This window comes from Talpa europaea (assembly GCF_964194135.1).
Source record: "Talpa europaea genome assembly, chromosome: 9".
Taxonomy (NCBI): domain Eukaryota; kingdom Metazoa; phylum Chordata; class Mammalia; order Eulipotyphla; family Talpidae; genus Talpa; species Talpa europaea.
The window spans coordinates 50727973-50745469 of record NC_140076.1 but is presented as its reverse complement, the minus strand read 5'-3'; the positions used below and the strand labels follow the sequence as shown (position 1 = coordinate 50745469).

At 34.8% G+C, this 17497-nt stretch overlaps 1 protein-coding gene across 1 annotated transcript in view; it reads right to left on the bottom strand.

The window, feature by feature from the left end:
* Positions 1-794: 794 nt before the first annotated feature.
* The window catches only part of LRRIQ3 (leucine rich repeats and IQ motif containing 3), a gene marked incomplete at both ends in the record, with an annotated part of 72733 nt that continues 56030 nt past the window's right edge, over positions 795-17497 (bottom strand). Inside the window, 2 exons of the mRNA XM_084242347.1 lie at positions 795-954; positions 6319-7085. Of these exons, the coding sequence (XP_084098473.1) occupies positions 795-954; positions 6319-7085 (927 nt within the window). The remainder of the gene's footprint in view (positions 955-6318; positions 7086-17497) is intronic.

Genomic DNA, 17497 nt, shown 5'->3' with positions numbered 1-17497 from the left:
TGTATATGTTTATATTGTTTTTCAAATTCTATACCAGGAAATATAATAGGCCTGAAATTAATACATACCATTTCTATATATTTTATGATCACAATTTCATTATTATATTTCTCAATATTGTATGTCTCTCTTCTCTGTCCATACATATATGCAAATAAATAAAATAAAATAAAAAATAATACAAACACATCTGAAGTAAATATATAAATATCTTAAAATCTCTAAGGAAGTTAATAGAAATGTTTAATTTCCCTTTTATATTTTATACTTCCTGAATTTTTATAAGAGCATGAATCACTGATGAAACGGTGAAAGCATTATTTTAAAATTTAGAAATTGTTTTAGCAAAATAAATAGGAAATACAGTTAAATCTATGAAAACAGGAAATGAAACTAGTTAGAGTATAAAACTAATTAGAATATAAAATGTCTTAATAAAAGTCAGGAGTTGGGTTAGAAATTACTATGGTAAAGTTGCCAGAGAACCTGAAAATAAAATTTAGTTGCTAAACTAAGACAGGTTATAAAACAGAATATAAGCAATGGTTTTGCAACATTTCCTGAATTCAGTCATCTAGTTTTAATTGTTGTTACTTGGTCATCTAGGTATATAGAAAAACATTTGGGGGTACTGAGTTAACTTGATTTAAGTTAAATAATAATCAACAAGAAAAAAACATTTTAACTATTCTTTATATATTTTAGATTTACATAAAAATCTGTATGGCGACAGGATATTTCTTCTTTTACAGCATTAAAGTCTTTCAACTAAAAGTGGCCATTCTTCAAAATGATCATTGGATATGATCTGATGTAAATACATTGGGAATTTTATTCATTTTCATAATTGCAACTTTTGTTTTAATATCTTGTAATCTTTCACAATTTTTTTGGAAAACAAACATATCAGCAACAAATTTTTCTTCAAGGTGTCTTTTACGTATTTCTCTAATCCTAACAGGAACAAAGAAAGGTCATAGAATGAAATACTTTAAATAACTAAAAAGTAGCAATCAGACTGTTAATAATAACTACATATCTCTAAAACAGACATATACAAAATTACTAAAACACAAAACTTCAGTATTGCATAGTATTTTGTTATATCATTCAAAATGATAATATTGGGCTGATATTTTTAAGATTTCTATTGGCTGTAACAGAGTTTTCACAAACCCTGCCTTTTATTTCAAAGGCTCACATTTCCAAATATACATCTAAAGCATATAATATCATGATTTGTAGAACTTTTACTTACATTTCACTAAATCCAAACTTCTTTTAGGACTCTGCTATGGACAGAACTGTGTCTCCCACAGATTCATCTATTTAAACCCTAACCTAACCTTCAGTATCTTAGAAAGGGACATTTAGAGATAGGAATTTGAGAGGTAATTAAGTTTAAATGAGGCCATATGGATGGACCCTAGTCCAATTATAAGTAGTATCCTCATAAGACAAGGAAGAGGTGCCAAGGATGCATATGCACAGAACAAGGGTTATATGAGGACCCAGCAAAAAGGCAGTCATCTGCAAGGATGAAGAAAGGCCTTGGAAGAAACCAAACCTGCCAATATCTTCAACCTGGATTTCCATCTTCAAGAACTGTGACAAAATAAGTTTCTATTGTTTAAACTACCAAGACCCTGGTGATTTTTTTTTTTTAAAGGCAACTCTAGCTGACTAATACAGTTTGTAACTAAGACAGAGGGAAGCGAAACAGGTTACACTGTCAAACCTAGGAAAAGCTTGAAGAGAATTATTCATTCATCCTCATTCATTCATTAGTATTGATAATATGTTATAATGCTTGTCAGTATCCTTATATAATGGAAACATAAATATAAATATGACATAACTGAGAAGCTTATAGAAAGTAGTGAGAAATAAAGCATATGAATATATAAATGAAATATTTTAGTTCGCAATGAAGAAAGTATGTAACAGGACAAAGCCAAGCATGACAAAAACTGAAAGGCATATCTTGAAGAACAGAGTGAAGGAAAACAAGAAAGTTTTCAGAGTTGAATTAATCCTTGAACTTAGTCTTAAAAGATGTATATTTTCCAGGCAGGGAGAGAAGAGCATTTTCTTTGTGCACATTTGTTTATATAGCATGAGTAGCTAAAAAATAGTTAGAAAGGTCAGCACAGCTTGGCAAGTGACAACGCTCTAATCGTATAGGTCATGCACTTCTGTAAGAAGGTGGAACAGAAAAATCTGGAAAAACAAATTAAGACGTCTTTATTTTACATGGGTGTACTCAAAATCTGGACATAGGGAGTAGAAGAAAGGCCTAAGTGTAGGAAGTGTGAAATTTACTGGCAATATGATTTTGGATAAATTGTTTTTCTCTACCTCATTTTTCAATCTTTAAAAAAGGATAATCCAACTCATAGTGAGTCAACACATTTGAAATTCTTGGGTTGGGGCCTCCCTGGTGACACAAGGGGTTAAGATGCAACCTATGAAGCTAGTCACAGCCACTGCAGCACCCAGCCAGGGAGCTACCCACATGGCACAGCAGACCTCTCCTTACTCGCCTGCTGCTCCCCTCAGCAGTGTATTTCAGTCAGTCTGCCTGTTCTGTTCCCCACTCTGTCTCGGGTGAATCTTCTTACCCCCCACACTTCTGGCCTATACCCCAGATCTTGTATGCATAAATAAATAAATCTTTAAAAAAAACTTAAAAAAATAAAATTCTTGGGTGAGTGTCTGCATTGAATATTCCTTTTACTGTGAGATAACAGTGGCATTCATGAAGATAAGAAATGTAGGAAGAGTAGTCAGATGGACAGAAAGACTGGTGCTCAATTTTGTTAACACTGAGTTTAAAGAGTCTGGTTATCGGGCCTCCCCGGTGGCGCAGCGGTTGAGCGCTGGGTTGCAAAACTGCGCGCGGCCTCTGCGGCGCCGGTTCGATCCCCGGCTGCTCCCCGGCCACCAGAGGAGGGTCCCACATGGCGTGCAGACCTCTCCTGCCGCCCGCTGCTCCCCTCAGCAGTGTACTTCGGTCCTTCTGCCTGCTCTGCTCCCCGCTCTGGCTCTGGTGAATTCTCTCACCCTCCCGCACTTCTGACTGTACCCAGTGCATGTATAAACAAAACAAACAAACAAACCAGCAAACAAATAAATAAAGCATGCCTCTATAAAAAAAAAAAAAAAATAAAGAGTCTGGTTATCTATGTGATGAAATCAGAAAGCTAAATATAGAGAAGCAATGGTTTATAGTTAAGAGTTCAGGTAATGAAGTCGTTCTGCTTGGGTTTGGATCCCATATTTAAACTATGTCTGCATCATTTTCTTCACCCATAAGAATGGAAGATCTAAATGAACTAATATATTTAAAGTCCTTAGTGGAATGTCTGGCATTTAATAATCACTCAGTGAAAATGCACTACAAATGTTATGGATTCAGGAGCTCAAGAGAGTACTCATGTCTGGACATGTAGCAGAATAGAAGTAATGGCAAAAGGGACTTTGCAAATGTAATTAAGGTTACTAATAAAGTCTAAGAAATGTATCAAAATTACTCTCCTACAGATAATCATGAGCTGTGCAAAATGAAAATAATTACTTAAAACAATTGAAGACTAAAAATCATAATGTTTTATTTATATATGCCAGGATCAAATAATTAGAAAATGAAATTAAAATAGCAATTCCATTTCTAATACTATCAAAAAACATAAAATTTATAAACATGAGCTTAACAAAAAATGCAAGCTCTATGACTTAAAATGATAAAATATTTCTGAAAAAAATTAAAGGAGATCTAAATTAATGGAATAATACCATGTACATGGATTGAAAGATATTATTAAGATGTTAATTATCTCTAAATTTATCTATAGATTCAATTCATAGTGATCTCAGTTACTATGCCAAGAGACTCTTAGACAGAATTAACATTTAAATTTGTTTTAAATATATATAATATTTTAAAATATTTTGAATTTTTTTTTATTTTTAAAATGTCACAGAAATGCAAATATTCTGGATTAACAAAGCCATCATAGGAAAAAAAAGAACAAAATTTAGACCATAGATGTACTGACTTTCAGCAATATTCATGTGTTATCTCACAGATACTGTGGGTCAGAAGTCCAGACAGAGGTTGGCTCACGTGGATTTTTCTGCTTAGGTTCTCATGAGACTAAAATCAAGGTGACAGTCTGAGCTGTCGTTTCTATCCATATCTTGAGGATTTTTTCCCGAAGTTTGCTGACACTTGGCAGAGTTCACTTTTTTCTCATTCTTTTCACATGGCCTGCTCCATTGTCAAGTCAGCAATGTTATATGAAATCCTTTCACACTTTGATTTTTGTCTGACTTTTGCTTCTACCTCACATTTAAACACTAGTGACACTTAGGGCCCACCTAGATAACACAGCATAATATCCCTATTTTAAAGTCAACTAATTAGTTACATGTGTGAAATCTCTTTTGCCATGTAAGGTAGCATGTTCACAGGTGTGATATGTTATTGTGGGGTTGATCTCCCCAAAATCCTAGATAGAATTTTCTCAATATTCTCATAGTAGGCTTCTTCCAATGTGTCACCTTGATATGGAGAACTAAAGGTCCATTGAGACCTGCAGGTCTTAGAAACTCTGTTACCATTACTTAAGGATTATTCGAAGTTAAAAGTGGCCAAGTCCTTAGAGGCAGGAGAGAAGCTCTGCCCTTGTCTAGGTCATTTTTCATTTTCCTGATCAAAGCAGCCAACACTGTTGCCCATTTACATGATCTAGAAAAATCTAGTTAGGGCATCATCATCCAAGTGTGATTTTTATCAGTGACCATGTACTCCCTATCTGAGAAACTCATCTTTCTTATTTTCAGAGTAAAAGGATCAGATGATCTCCTCTTTGACATGTGAAGTCTCCCCCTCCCTTTATTTCCCTGATCGGCCTCATTTTACTTTAGAATTTACAACCATGAAAATTCTCCATATGTAAGCTGCCTGACGACTTATGTCCCAACTAGATTTTAGTATACATGGTATTTAGTATACATGGTATTTTATTAACCTATTTTCATCAATAAATAATTATTGAATAAATGTTGTCAACTAAAATTTAAGTGAGTTAGTTGTCTACTATACTGGGACTGAAATGGAAAAGATAGACCACATTATCTTATAAAGGACTTTACAAGGGAAGTTGATATTTGTTGATATTTGTGATAACTGCCAGAATTGAGATTTAAATAAAGTTCTATGGGAGCAGCAGCAAATGAAAGGGATTAATTTAAACTGGAAGAGCAGTTGAGGAGAGATGAAAAATGAATGTGCTATTTCATTGTTTGTACAGTTCATGTACTGCATGATGGAGGCTATAGGGGTGAAATATATACAGTCCACTTAGCCAAGTTTCAGTCACTAGTGATATGTCTTCCTGGAGAGAAGAATACCTTTTCCTCCACATATAGGCACTGTCCTCCCAATTTGGGCACTTGAAAACACTCTAATATGACCAATAACATAGACACTTGTGCTGTATAATAATCTGTACACAACATTATGGACTTGTAGCACTTTTGTGAAGTGTATATTTGAGGAAAAAGTGTATAATATCAGCAATGTCATAGGGATAAAATGTACAAAATTGGGTAGAAAGTGGTGAATAATTTAATATGTAGCAAAGAGTACTGTTAGAAGAGAAAGGAGACTATAGCAAAAGGATAAATAAGATGAAGTAAGACAAACTGGAAAACAGCATGATGACTGAAATACAATGCACAGAAGAGATCTGATTCTTTGGAAAACTACAAGGCATTGTTTTATTTAAGTTTTGAAACAGTTAAAGTTCTAGATTAGAGAACAAGTATGAGTAGAAGAAGGGTTGGAGATGCAGCTCTCAGTTGTAAGGACAACATGAATTTTTAGAGTGATTATGACAGTATGAATTAGAATAGGAGAGTTGGAGTGAAAAGGAAGGGACAATCTGAGACGCTTATAAATTAAAATGAATAGGGAAGCATATTAGAGGTTGGTAACAATGGAGACTGAGTTATAAAAGACTCAGGATTTTAGCACTGGTCAAGAGACTAATGATGATGCCATTTGTTATAAGAACAACCATCCATCATGAAGCAGGTTTTATTGGATGATGATGGGGGATGAGAAAAGATAAGAGTTGTCTTAGCATCTAATCCTTGGTAATATTTAGGACATAGTTTGTTTTTTGTTATTCCTATTTACAAAGTAGAATATATCATGTTATAAAGTCCTCCCTATTAAATCTCAATATTTAGTATGCAGTATTCACATGTAATTGACTTGACAGTTTCTATTATGTCAAAATTTGTACCTACCTGACATTGTTTATTTGTTTATTTAAATTCCTTTGATATTTTTCTGCTTCCCATTTTTGCTTAACAATCTTGCTTTTCTCTTTTAAGACTTTCTCATTCTTCTTCCATCTGTCAATTTTATTCATTCCTTTCAGCAAATGAATGCGCTCATTATTTAAGTTTTGAATTAATAAACGGTCTTCAGTCTTTCGATTTTTTTCTTCTAGAAACGCAGCTCTTCTCTGTCTCACTTTTTCGAGGTAGATGAATCTGTCCTGCCAAAGTTGTTGTAAACCATTCTGAAGTATTTCTTTATCTTTTCTAATTAGTTTCTGTGCAGCATATTTCTTCTTATTTAAAGTTTCTTGAACAGTTAGGCTAACTCTTTCTTGGGCTGCCTGTGCCATGGCTACGGCTGCTACCTTTTTTTGATGGAGTTCCTGCTTTTTTTTTCCTGAGTAATATTTGTCAACATCAGTAAGTGGTTGGAGTTTTATGCCAGGAATTTTTGTAGTTAAAAATAGTCTTCTCATGTTTTTATCCAACAGAGTGTCTTTTTTTTCAATCACTGGCTTTTGATGAGTGGTAGTAAATGCCTGGTCATATGGGCGAAAAGTTCTTTGTTCTTTCTCTTTCAATACTGCAGCATATTTCACTGAATCAAATGTATATATGGGTAGTTTGAACACTGATATCGTAAAACCAGCATCAAATTCTTCATCCTCAATTTCACTGTCAGAATCCTTTTGACCTATGTCACACAGCAAATGTAATACATTATACAAGTGCTAAGAATGGTTTATTTTGCCTAAATTATTTTGAAAGCTGTTTTAATAAAGTAGACAAGAGTCTGTTATTTCATTTATTAACAAATAGTTTCCCTAATTGACCTTTTTCAATTTGTGATTTAATAGTGATTTTGGAAAATTATTACTGAAACATTTACTTTTCAATGGGATAACATTGGTTTAAAACACTGTAGGTGAGGGCCCCCCTGGAGGCACAAGGAGATAAGCACAGTACTATGAAGCAATCTGCAGCCTCTGCAGCACGAGTTCTATCCCCGGCCGGCCAGGAAGCAACTCACATAGAACAGCAGACCTCTCCTGTCACGCCTGCTGCTCCCCTCAGCAGTGTGTTTCAGTCTGCCTGTTCTGTTCCCTGCTCTGTCTCTGGTGAATCCTCTCACCACCCCCGCACCTTTGGCCTGTACCCCAGCTCTTGTATGCATAAATAAATACATCTTTAAAAAAAAAAAACTGTATGTGATTCAGACATAGGATCACACCTCCTCAGATACATGTCCTCACAGCATACTTGACCACCAAACACTCATAGTCCACCAGAGACCACGATACCTCCTTTCCCACTGTGTTTCCTCATGCTTCTCTTGTAGCCTTGATTCCACAGTCAGATTTCTAGGGTTTGTTACTGGCTTGGTTTAATTCTTATATACCAATGGAATAGAATAGAGAAATAAACAAATAAAATAAAAAATAAATAATAATAATAATAATAATAAGATAAACAAATAAACCCAAGCATATATAGCCAAATGATCTTTGACAACTGTGCCAAAAATACAGAAAAGGGAAATAAAGTGTCCTCAACAAATGGTCCTGGGGAAACTGTATTTTCATATGCAAAAGAATGAAATCAGAACTTATATCACAGTATACACACAAAATCAGCTAAAAATGAATTATAAATTCAAATGAAGCCCAGAAATGGTAAAACTTCTTAAATATAGGGGAAACGTTTCTGGTTTCGGCATTGATTTTATGCATATATTAAAAACACAGGCATCAATTCTACTGAAAGAATACAAAAACACTAATTCAAAGGCACATATGCACTCCTAGGTTCATTGCAGCACAATTTATAATAGCCAAATTATGGAAACAACCTAAGCATCCAATGACATGAGTGGATTAAGAAGATATGGCATTTGCAATGGAATACTACTTAGCTATTGAAATAAAAAGAGGAAATCTTGCCATTTGCAACAGTATGGTAGAATTGGAGGGAATTAGCTAAGTGAAATAATTCAAAAGGAGAAAGACAAATACCAAATGACTCCACCTCATAGGTAGAATATAGAGAAACAAAACAAGAACAGACAAAACTAAGCTCAAACAAACCCAAGACATCTAATTGAAGATTTGAAGTTACCAGATGGGGAGATGGGTGTTGGGGAGCAAAGGAGGGAGGGTACCCAAAGAATTACTGTGGAAGATTATGGATGCTTCGGTGGTGATGTTGTGTGATGACATATATTTGAAAAGGTGTGAAACTATACCTCCAAATCATGTGCAGTGCTAAAAGCAATTTCGTATCAATAAAAATAATTTTTAAAAAGCATAACCAAAAAAAGTAAAAATAGATGAGTATGATACATCAAACTAAAAAGTTTCTTCACAACAAAGGAAACAATAAGAAAAAAAATGGGCAACCTACAAAATGAGATAAAATATTTTAAAACTCTCTATCTGAATTTAAAAACTTGGGCCTCCCCTGGTGGTGGAGGTGGTTGAGTGCCACGCTGTGAAGCTGTTCACAGCCTCTATAGCGCTGGTTGGATCCCAGCTGACAAAGGTCCCACATGGTGCAGCAGACCTCTCCTGTCTCGCCCGCTGCTCCCCTCAGCAGTGTATTTCGTCAGTCTGCCTGTTCTGTTCCCCGCTCTGTCTCTGGTGAATCCTCTCACCCTCCCACGCATCTGGCCTATACCCTAGTTCTTGCATAAATAAATAAAATCTTAAAAAAAAAAGAATTTAAAAACTCTTTCAGAATATATTAGGTATTCTATAACTTAATACTAATAAATAAATGAAAATTCCAATTAAAAGCTGTACTAAAGATTTGAATAGATGTTTTTCCAAAGAAACACAAATGAACCACAGATTGATGAAAAACAAAATGGTCACTGTCACTAATCAACAAAGAAATGTTCAAAGCTACAATGAGATAATGAGCTTACACTTGTCAGGATGACTATTATCAATAAAACAAAAATTTTAGGTAAGGCTATGGAGAAATTGGAACCTTGAACGTTGTTGGTAGCAATGAAATAGCTGCTATCAAAATACAAAGTAGAACTACTATATGATCCAGGAAACCTATTTTTGAGTATTTTTGAAAAAGAAATGAACACAGAAGAGATATTAGTGCTACTGCATTCATTCCATCCCTGTTCACACCAGTTAAGGATCAGAAACAACTTAAATGTCCATAAACAGATGGACAAAGAAAATGTGGTATATACATATAATGTGATATTTTCAGTTTTGAAAAAGAAACAACTTCTGCATTATGGGATAACATAAATGAGCTTTGAGGACATTATGCTAAGTGAAATAAGCTAGTCACAAAAAGATGAATACTGCATGATTAGATTTATATGAAATAACTAAAAAAAAAGTCAAATTTATAGACTCAAAAAGAGGAATGTGGTTGCCAAGGGCAGTGGGAGGGGAAATTGGGGAGATATTTTACATGTATATGATATATTACATATAAAATCAACTTAGTAAGAGATCTGTGTGTAACATTACATCTATAGCCAACAATATTGAATTGCACATTTTTAAAGAGGGGAGATCTCATGTTAAGTATTCTTACCACATCAAATTACAATTTAAAGAAAAAGCAGTTAAACTTAACACACAAAATGCACCCCCTCTTCCACTATACATTTAACAATGTTTGCGAAACAAATAATGACAAGAGATACACTTCTTCTGGTCTGTTTTCACCCTTTCTTTTGTATTTTTCTTTGGCTGAAATATGCAGAAACCAAAAGATATTGCCAAGTTTCATTTCAGCAATTAGAAGAGCTAGATCTTTTTTTTTTTTTTTTAAGATTTTTTTTTTTTTAAATAGAGGCATGTTTTATTTATTCATTTGTTTGTTTGTTTGTTTGTTTATACATGCACTGGGTACAGTCAGAAGCGTGGGAGGGTGAGAGAATTCACCGGAGGCAGAGCGGGGAGCAGAGCAGGCAGAAGGACCGAAGCACACTGCTGAGGGGAGCAGCGGGCGGCAGGAGAGGTCTGCGCGCCATGTGGGACCCTCCTCCGGTGGCCGGGGAGCAGCCGGGGATCGAACCTGCGTCGCGGAGGCCGCGGGCAGCCTCGCAACCCAGCGCTCAACCGCTGCGCCACCGGGGAGGCCCCTAGAAGAGCTAGATCTTAACTATTATTTAATTAAGTCCCTTTAACAGTTCTTAGATTATCAGCTTCTATAGGACAAAATTTTATAAGCCCCAATAATACAAGCTTCTAGACAGAATCAACAAACAGAATTGTCAGAAGATTCGCATTAACTTCTTAGACTATAGTCAGTCAACTATAAAATAGGTATTTAGGATTTTTAATAGCTATTTGTGGTCAAATTCAAATTCATTTTTCTCCTCTTCTCACTTCGAATTATTAATTTTAATTTCATTTCAATTGTAATTCATCCTGATGTGTTAATGATTTTTCTACTTTAATTTCGTTTTGGATAGTATACATACTATGTCTAAGATTCTATGAGCATTTATCCAATTTCTTCCAATGATGTCTATTTAAAACTACATACGGTCTCAATAAAAAACTAAATAGCTTCTAGCTTCCTAAAATTATTTTGATTTATTTATCTATTAATGCATCCATCCATCCTAGTATCTACCCATTCATATTTCAGTAACTTTCAAATTCAATTGAAATTCAGGAATCACAACCATGAAGTTACTTGTTAAAACTTCCTTCAGTTCTTATTTTTTTCTCTAAACTTTTTCCTTTTAATTGCTTAAGAAGAATTGCTTGGTTTTTATAATATCTATGATAATAGCAATTTCTATTTAATGAAAATGTATCAGATAGCAAATATAGAATATGTGAATGTAAGTACAAAACATTCTTTTATAGATAAAGTACTTCTGTAGACCAGAGAGATGAGGCACGATGAAAAATATTATCCCAAGTTTTATGGTCGTGCTATGCCCGTGAAGAAGAAAGATAACAAATACATAAACTAGAAAATATCAAACAGGAATAATTCACTGATGGAAATCAGTCAGGGTAAAAAAACAGTGAGTCTAGTAACTAGTCACAGTGAGTCTAGTACCCATTAGGGTAGACAAGAAAAATTTTTAAAAGGAAATTCTATTTAATTTCAGAGATGAAAGATGAGAAGGAATAAGCACTGGGGAAAACTTGGGGGAAAGCATTTCAGGAGAAATGAGAAACTACTGTAAGGGAACTAGGCAGGAACTCATTTAGCTTGATATGTGTACAGAGAGAAAGCTATTTTTGCTGGAACCCAGTGAGCAAGAGGAGGTATGGAATGTGGTCAGATAGGCAAAGCAAGTGCCAGGGTTTATAACAACATGGGTTATTATAAACCACAGAAAACAAGGTTTAGATTTTATTCTGAGGTCTGAAGCCATTTTAGTGGGGAGGGGGGTGTAGCATGTTATTTGCCAAGAAGGGAATGAATGTTAACATGGACGAGAAGAGTATAAGGAAGGAAACAGGTTTAAAGACTATTATAGAAACCCAGGCAAAAGCCTCCCCTGTTGGTGCAGGCGGTTGAGCACCGCGCTGCGAGGCTGTCTACAGCCTCTGCAGCGCTGGTTTGATCCCTGCCAGCAGGCGAGGGTCCAACATGGTGTTGCTCCCCTCAGCAGTGTATTTCTTTCCTCAGTCTGCCTGTTCTGCTTCCTGCTCCGGCTCTGATGAATTCTCTCACCCTCCCACGTTTCTGACTGTACCCAGTGCTTGTATAAATAAATAAACAAACATAAATAAATCTTTAAAAAAAATCAAATAAAATACACTGCTGAGGGGAGCAGTAGGCGAGTCAGGAGAGGTCTGCTGCACCATGTGGGCAGATCCCTGGCCAGGGATCGAACTCATGCTGCAGTGGCTGTGGCTAGCCTTATAAGTTGCATCTTAACCCATTGCACCACCATGGAGGCCCGGTATTCTGTTTTGGAAGCTGATAGCTTTCATATTCAAATACAAACTAAAATTTCATATTGAAATTCCTTATCTTTAAAATTAATTTTAAATTTTCATTAATACAATGTAATTTTAAAATATTTTATACTAAAGACAAAAAAATCATATCAAATTAATACTATTTGTTTCCATTTATATGTCTGTTAATGATAAGTATAAAAATAGGAAAATGACAACGTTGTGTACTTTTCATTAACACTACCAAATAATTTTGAGGTGTATTTTTCTCATTTTTTTTTCAGCCACAATTCCCATAAACTGAATTTTCAGCACAAGTACAATACAATGATTTTTTTTTCAGATATAGTTTACTCTATGAAAAATAAATGTTTGCTAAAATGAAATTCTCCTTATAGTCTTGCTTTATATGAACTTTTCTATTTAAGAACAAAACAACTATCCTGTATCATGATCAATTTTGGTAATCTCAACATAATTTCAATGGTCTCATGGAACTTTTGAAACTCACAGAAAACATAGAAACCAGTACCATTTGTGGTCAACAGAGTTTCTATGGTTCTTCTAAATGTATACAGATTTATGAGCCATCTGTGAAGAAACAAATGGTCTAGCACTATTTAAAATCAGTGTAGCTCTGATCTGAATATTCACAAATGGATCTGAAATTGTTGCTCTCTTCAGTAAAACTGCTTGACATCTTAAACAAGAATATGGACTTGTGTGGTGAACAGGCTTTGAGACATCTTTGAATTCAGGTGAAATAAAGAATAGGAAGGAAAGATTAAGGAAGTAATATATAAAGGAAAAAGTAGTGACGTCACGTCACCTTCTGTCATGCACCAAGTTTTTCTTGATTTGTAAGATGCATAAATGTCACTGAAATTATGGTGACATTGTAACCATTTTCTTCCTTTGAGATTTATTTTCTAAATACCACCACAAAAGAATCTGAGCTCTTCCTCTCTTCCATCCCATTACATATACACACATACTGTGGCATAAATGGCTGAAGATATGAAGTCATCATAATAAAGAATAAATTACAAAAAAAAAAATGTACCATTCACTCATAACAGAGCTATAATGGTATTGATTGCAGTAAGATTAAAATTACAAAGATGCAGAGAATGGAGCTTTCCATTTGAAGCCATTCACACATTTCTAAAAGTTAGATATTCTATATGGAAATGCTGCCCAAAATCTATTTATCTATACTCTACATTGGAAGCATTGCAATACATGTTCATCACAAAATTCTATCTAATTCCAAAAATAAAAACATAGTAAACATTATATCAGCAAACACATTTATATGTATCTTTCACATTTAACAAGTGAAATACTTAAAATGTTATGCTTGGTTATCAACTTACCAAGGTAGCTTACAAATAACTATTTCACTTACAGTTAGTAACAACAACATCTAAGATAAATATTGCCATTGCTGATGTATCGAGCGTTCTTAAAAACTGTGTATATGGGATTTTTTCCAACATACAGTAAAAATTAAAGAGTAAAGCAGTAAAGTGCACAATGCAATATTTTTAATATATTCACAGACTTCTGTAACTATTACCATAATCAAGGTTTAGAACATTTTCATCACCTCCAAAAGAGATGCTTTAACCATTAGAGTCACTCGCCATCCTTCAAATTCCACCACCTTCAAACCTCAGGCAATGGCCTATCAACCTTCTGCCTGTAGATTTACCTATTCTGGACATTTATTAAAAATGCAAGTATATAATATGTGGGCTTTTGTGATGGGTTTTATTATTTCAAGGAATATTATTTCTCCCTTTTTAAAGTATGCCTTTTATACAGTTTTCTCTAGCTCCACATGCTCTGCTTCTACCAGAAGTTCTACTTGTCTGGGTAATTTTAGAACAAATTATTCAAACTAATTCCATGTTTGTTTATAAACAGTGAAAAATAATGAATTTCTGTCCAACAAAGGTTGGTTCAATATTAACATCAAACTTTTTAGAGGTTCCTGATTACTATGTATCTTGATGATGGTATTTTCCTTCTAAAAAACATGATGATTCAGGGCCTCCCCAGTGACGCAGCAGGTGAGCGCTGGGCTGAGAAGCTACCCACAGCCTCTGCAGTGCCAGTTCGATCCCAGCCAGCCCGTGAGGGTCCCACATGGCGCAGCAGACCTCTCTTGCCACCCACTGCTCCCCTCAGCAGTGTTTTTCGTCAGTCTGCCTGGTCTGTTCCCCACTCTGGCTCTGGTAAATTCTCTCACCCTCCCATTCTTCTGACTGTACCCAGTGCTTGTATAAATCAATAAATAAATCTTAAAAAAAAAAGACTCTCTCTTAAAAAAAAAAAAAAAAACATGATGATTAAGTCTTTTCCCCTGTATCATCAGAATTTTAATTTAAATATCTAAACTTCCCAATCTAATATTCTGTGCCAGACCTGTGAGCTCAATTTGGACCACCCTAACAACATAAACTGTACAAGTTCTATGTTGATTGAAACAACACTTTTGATTCTCACATTGTTAATTTTGAGGCACTGGATAGCTAGAACCATTATTGGGTAGTGTGTATCAGAAAAACACCAAGAACAAAATCAGTTGGATTTCTGAAACATCACATTCCAGCATTCAGGAAAAATGAAAGTGCCTATCTTATAAACTAGTATTGAAATTTGAGTGAAACAATGTTTGGCACATGGGATGAAGTTTTAAAATTTAGATTTTATTAGTTCACTCAAATTTCATTTTGACTCTACAAATTCTCATTTCATTGACAATTGCAGACTTCTCTAATTTACCCAGAGCTTTCTTTACTCCCAGATGTTGCCTCAGAACATAACAGCAGCACTCCAGGCAGACTGCTACAATTTATCAGAGTAGACAATGAGCCAATACACATTTACTATCTTTATCTGAGATAGCAAGCTTTTCCTAACCTTTTATTTTAATTACAATTCCCTTCTTGAGCTCTTATTTCTGTATAATACTATCCCTCACACCTGACTATTCTAAAACAAAACAAAATTTTAGACTGCGTGGATATTAAGCCTGTGTATCCTATAGGAAATATATAAGCGGATACTGCTTTAATTCCAATCTGATAACCTCAGATTATTCACTGATTCCCATTAAATTTATTTTCACATATTTGTATTTAATCTGCCTTTTTGTTTTTTAGTTTTCTTTATCCCATGTCTTTCCCCTCCCTCTTTTACTCTTATTTTTGCTATTTTACATTAGCTGAATATTTGTTATGGCATCACTGAATATTTTATTTTATTTTGAATTATTTTAAATAATTATTTTTAGCTGCTTTCTCAATAGTTATTGTGGTATCACAAATATATTTTAAATTGCCAAAATATTTAGAGTTATACAAACAAACCCAGTGAAATACAAAATTACTCCTCTATAGGAGTTTTATGTAATGCTGTTACCCTCCCCACACACTTCTTATTACTGTTACATAGGTCTATATATGCTAAAAATCTAGTATCATTGAAAATATTACTCTACATAATATTATTTAAAAGAAGTTGAAAAAATAAAGAAAACATAGTCATAAAGATTGTTCTATTAGTTTTTCTACTTACCATTTCTAATTCTTTATACTTTCTTTTTGTGGATATGAGTTACTTTCACACAAAATTTCCTTGTCCAAGTTATAGTATTGTTCCAGTAATCTCTTTATAGTATTATTGCCAAATATATTCTATTTCTTGTGTTATAGGTACAACAAAGCATGTTTCATCCAACTGCTAAGTTAGTTTTAGAAAGAATTATACGGTTGGGCCTCCGCTGGTGGCTCAGCGGTTGAGCGCTGGGCTGCGAAGCTGCCCGCAGCCTCTGCAGCGCCGGTTCGATCCCACCTGCGAGGGTCCCACATGGTGCGCAGACCTCTCCTACTGTGCCCGCTGCTCCCCTCAGCAGTGTGCTTTGGTCCTTCTGCCTGCTCTGCTCCCCACTCTGGCTCTGGTGAATTCTCTCACCCTCCCATGCTTCTGACTATGCACAGTGCTTATATGGATAAATAAATAAATCTTAAAAAAAAAGAACTATACAGTGATACTATTTTATAATACTAGTATCACTAGTGCTCATTTTTTTCCTGTGGATTTTAAATATTGTTTAGTGTGACTTGCTTTCAGTATATTGTCTTCTGCTGGTAATGTTATCTCAATTTTCATCATCTGAAAGTGTCTTTACTTTCATTTATAAAGGTAGTTTTTCTGGATATAAGATTCTTGATTGATAGATTTTCTTTTGTAATTTGAGTATGTCATCCCACTTCCTCTGATCTCTATTCTTTCTGATGAGCAGTCAATAACTATCTCATTGGAGTTCACATATATATTAAATTATTTTTCTCCCACTGCTTGCAACATTTTCTCTTCATCTGTGCTTTTCAACATTACAAGTATAGTGTATCTGGATGTAGATGTTTTTATGTTTATCTTGTAATTTGTTGAGAATCTTACAAAAATGAGAATTTTTCATCAACATTTGTCAGTAAGGCATTGAAATTTTTAAAGATTTTTTTCTGTCCCCTCTATCTCACATCTAATTATAGGACTTTTCTTATATTCATCCACTTAGTAATATCCCACATTCTGGTACATATACACCATGGAGTATTACTCAGCATTCAAAAAAGATAAACACTTGCAATTTGCAGCAACATGGATGGCGCTGGAAGGGATCATGCTCAGCGAAATAAGCCAGAAAGAAAAAGAAAAATACGGATGGTCTCACTCATAGCAGGAATCTAGAAAACTTAAATAAGGGACCAGGAAAATGAATAACTATAAGAAAGTGAAAATCAAAATCAACAAAAAACTATGAACCAGAGACACTCTATGGGGGGTGGGGTGCGGGGAGGGGAGGGATTGGGGTCAAAATAAGGGGGTTACAATTGTATGGGGAATATAAAAATAAAATTTATTTAAAAAAATCCCACATTCTTGGAGGTTCTATTTATTTTATATATTTTTTTTTTATTTTTTTAAAAGATTTATTTATTTATACATACAAGAACTGGCCAGAGTTGCGGTGGGGGGGGTGTGTGTGTGTGTGTGAGAGAGAGAGAGAGAGGATTCACCAGAGACAGATGGGGAACAGAACAGGCTGATTGACTGAAATATACTGCTAAGGGGAGCAGCAGATGATTCAGGAGAGGTCTGCTGCACCATGTGGGTAAATCCCTGGCCGGGGTTCGAACTTGTGCTGCAGTGGCTGCGGCGAGCTT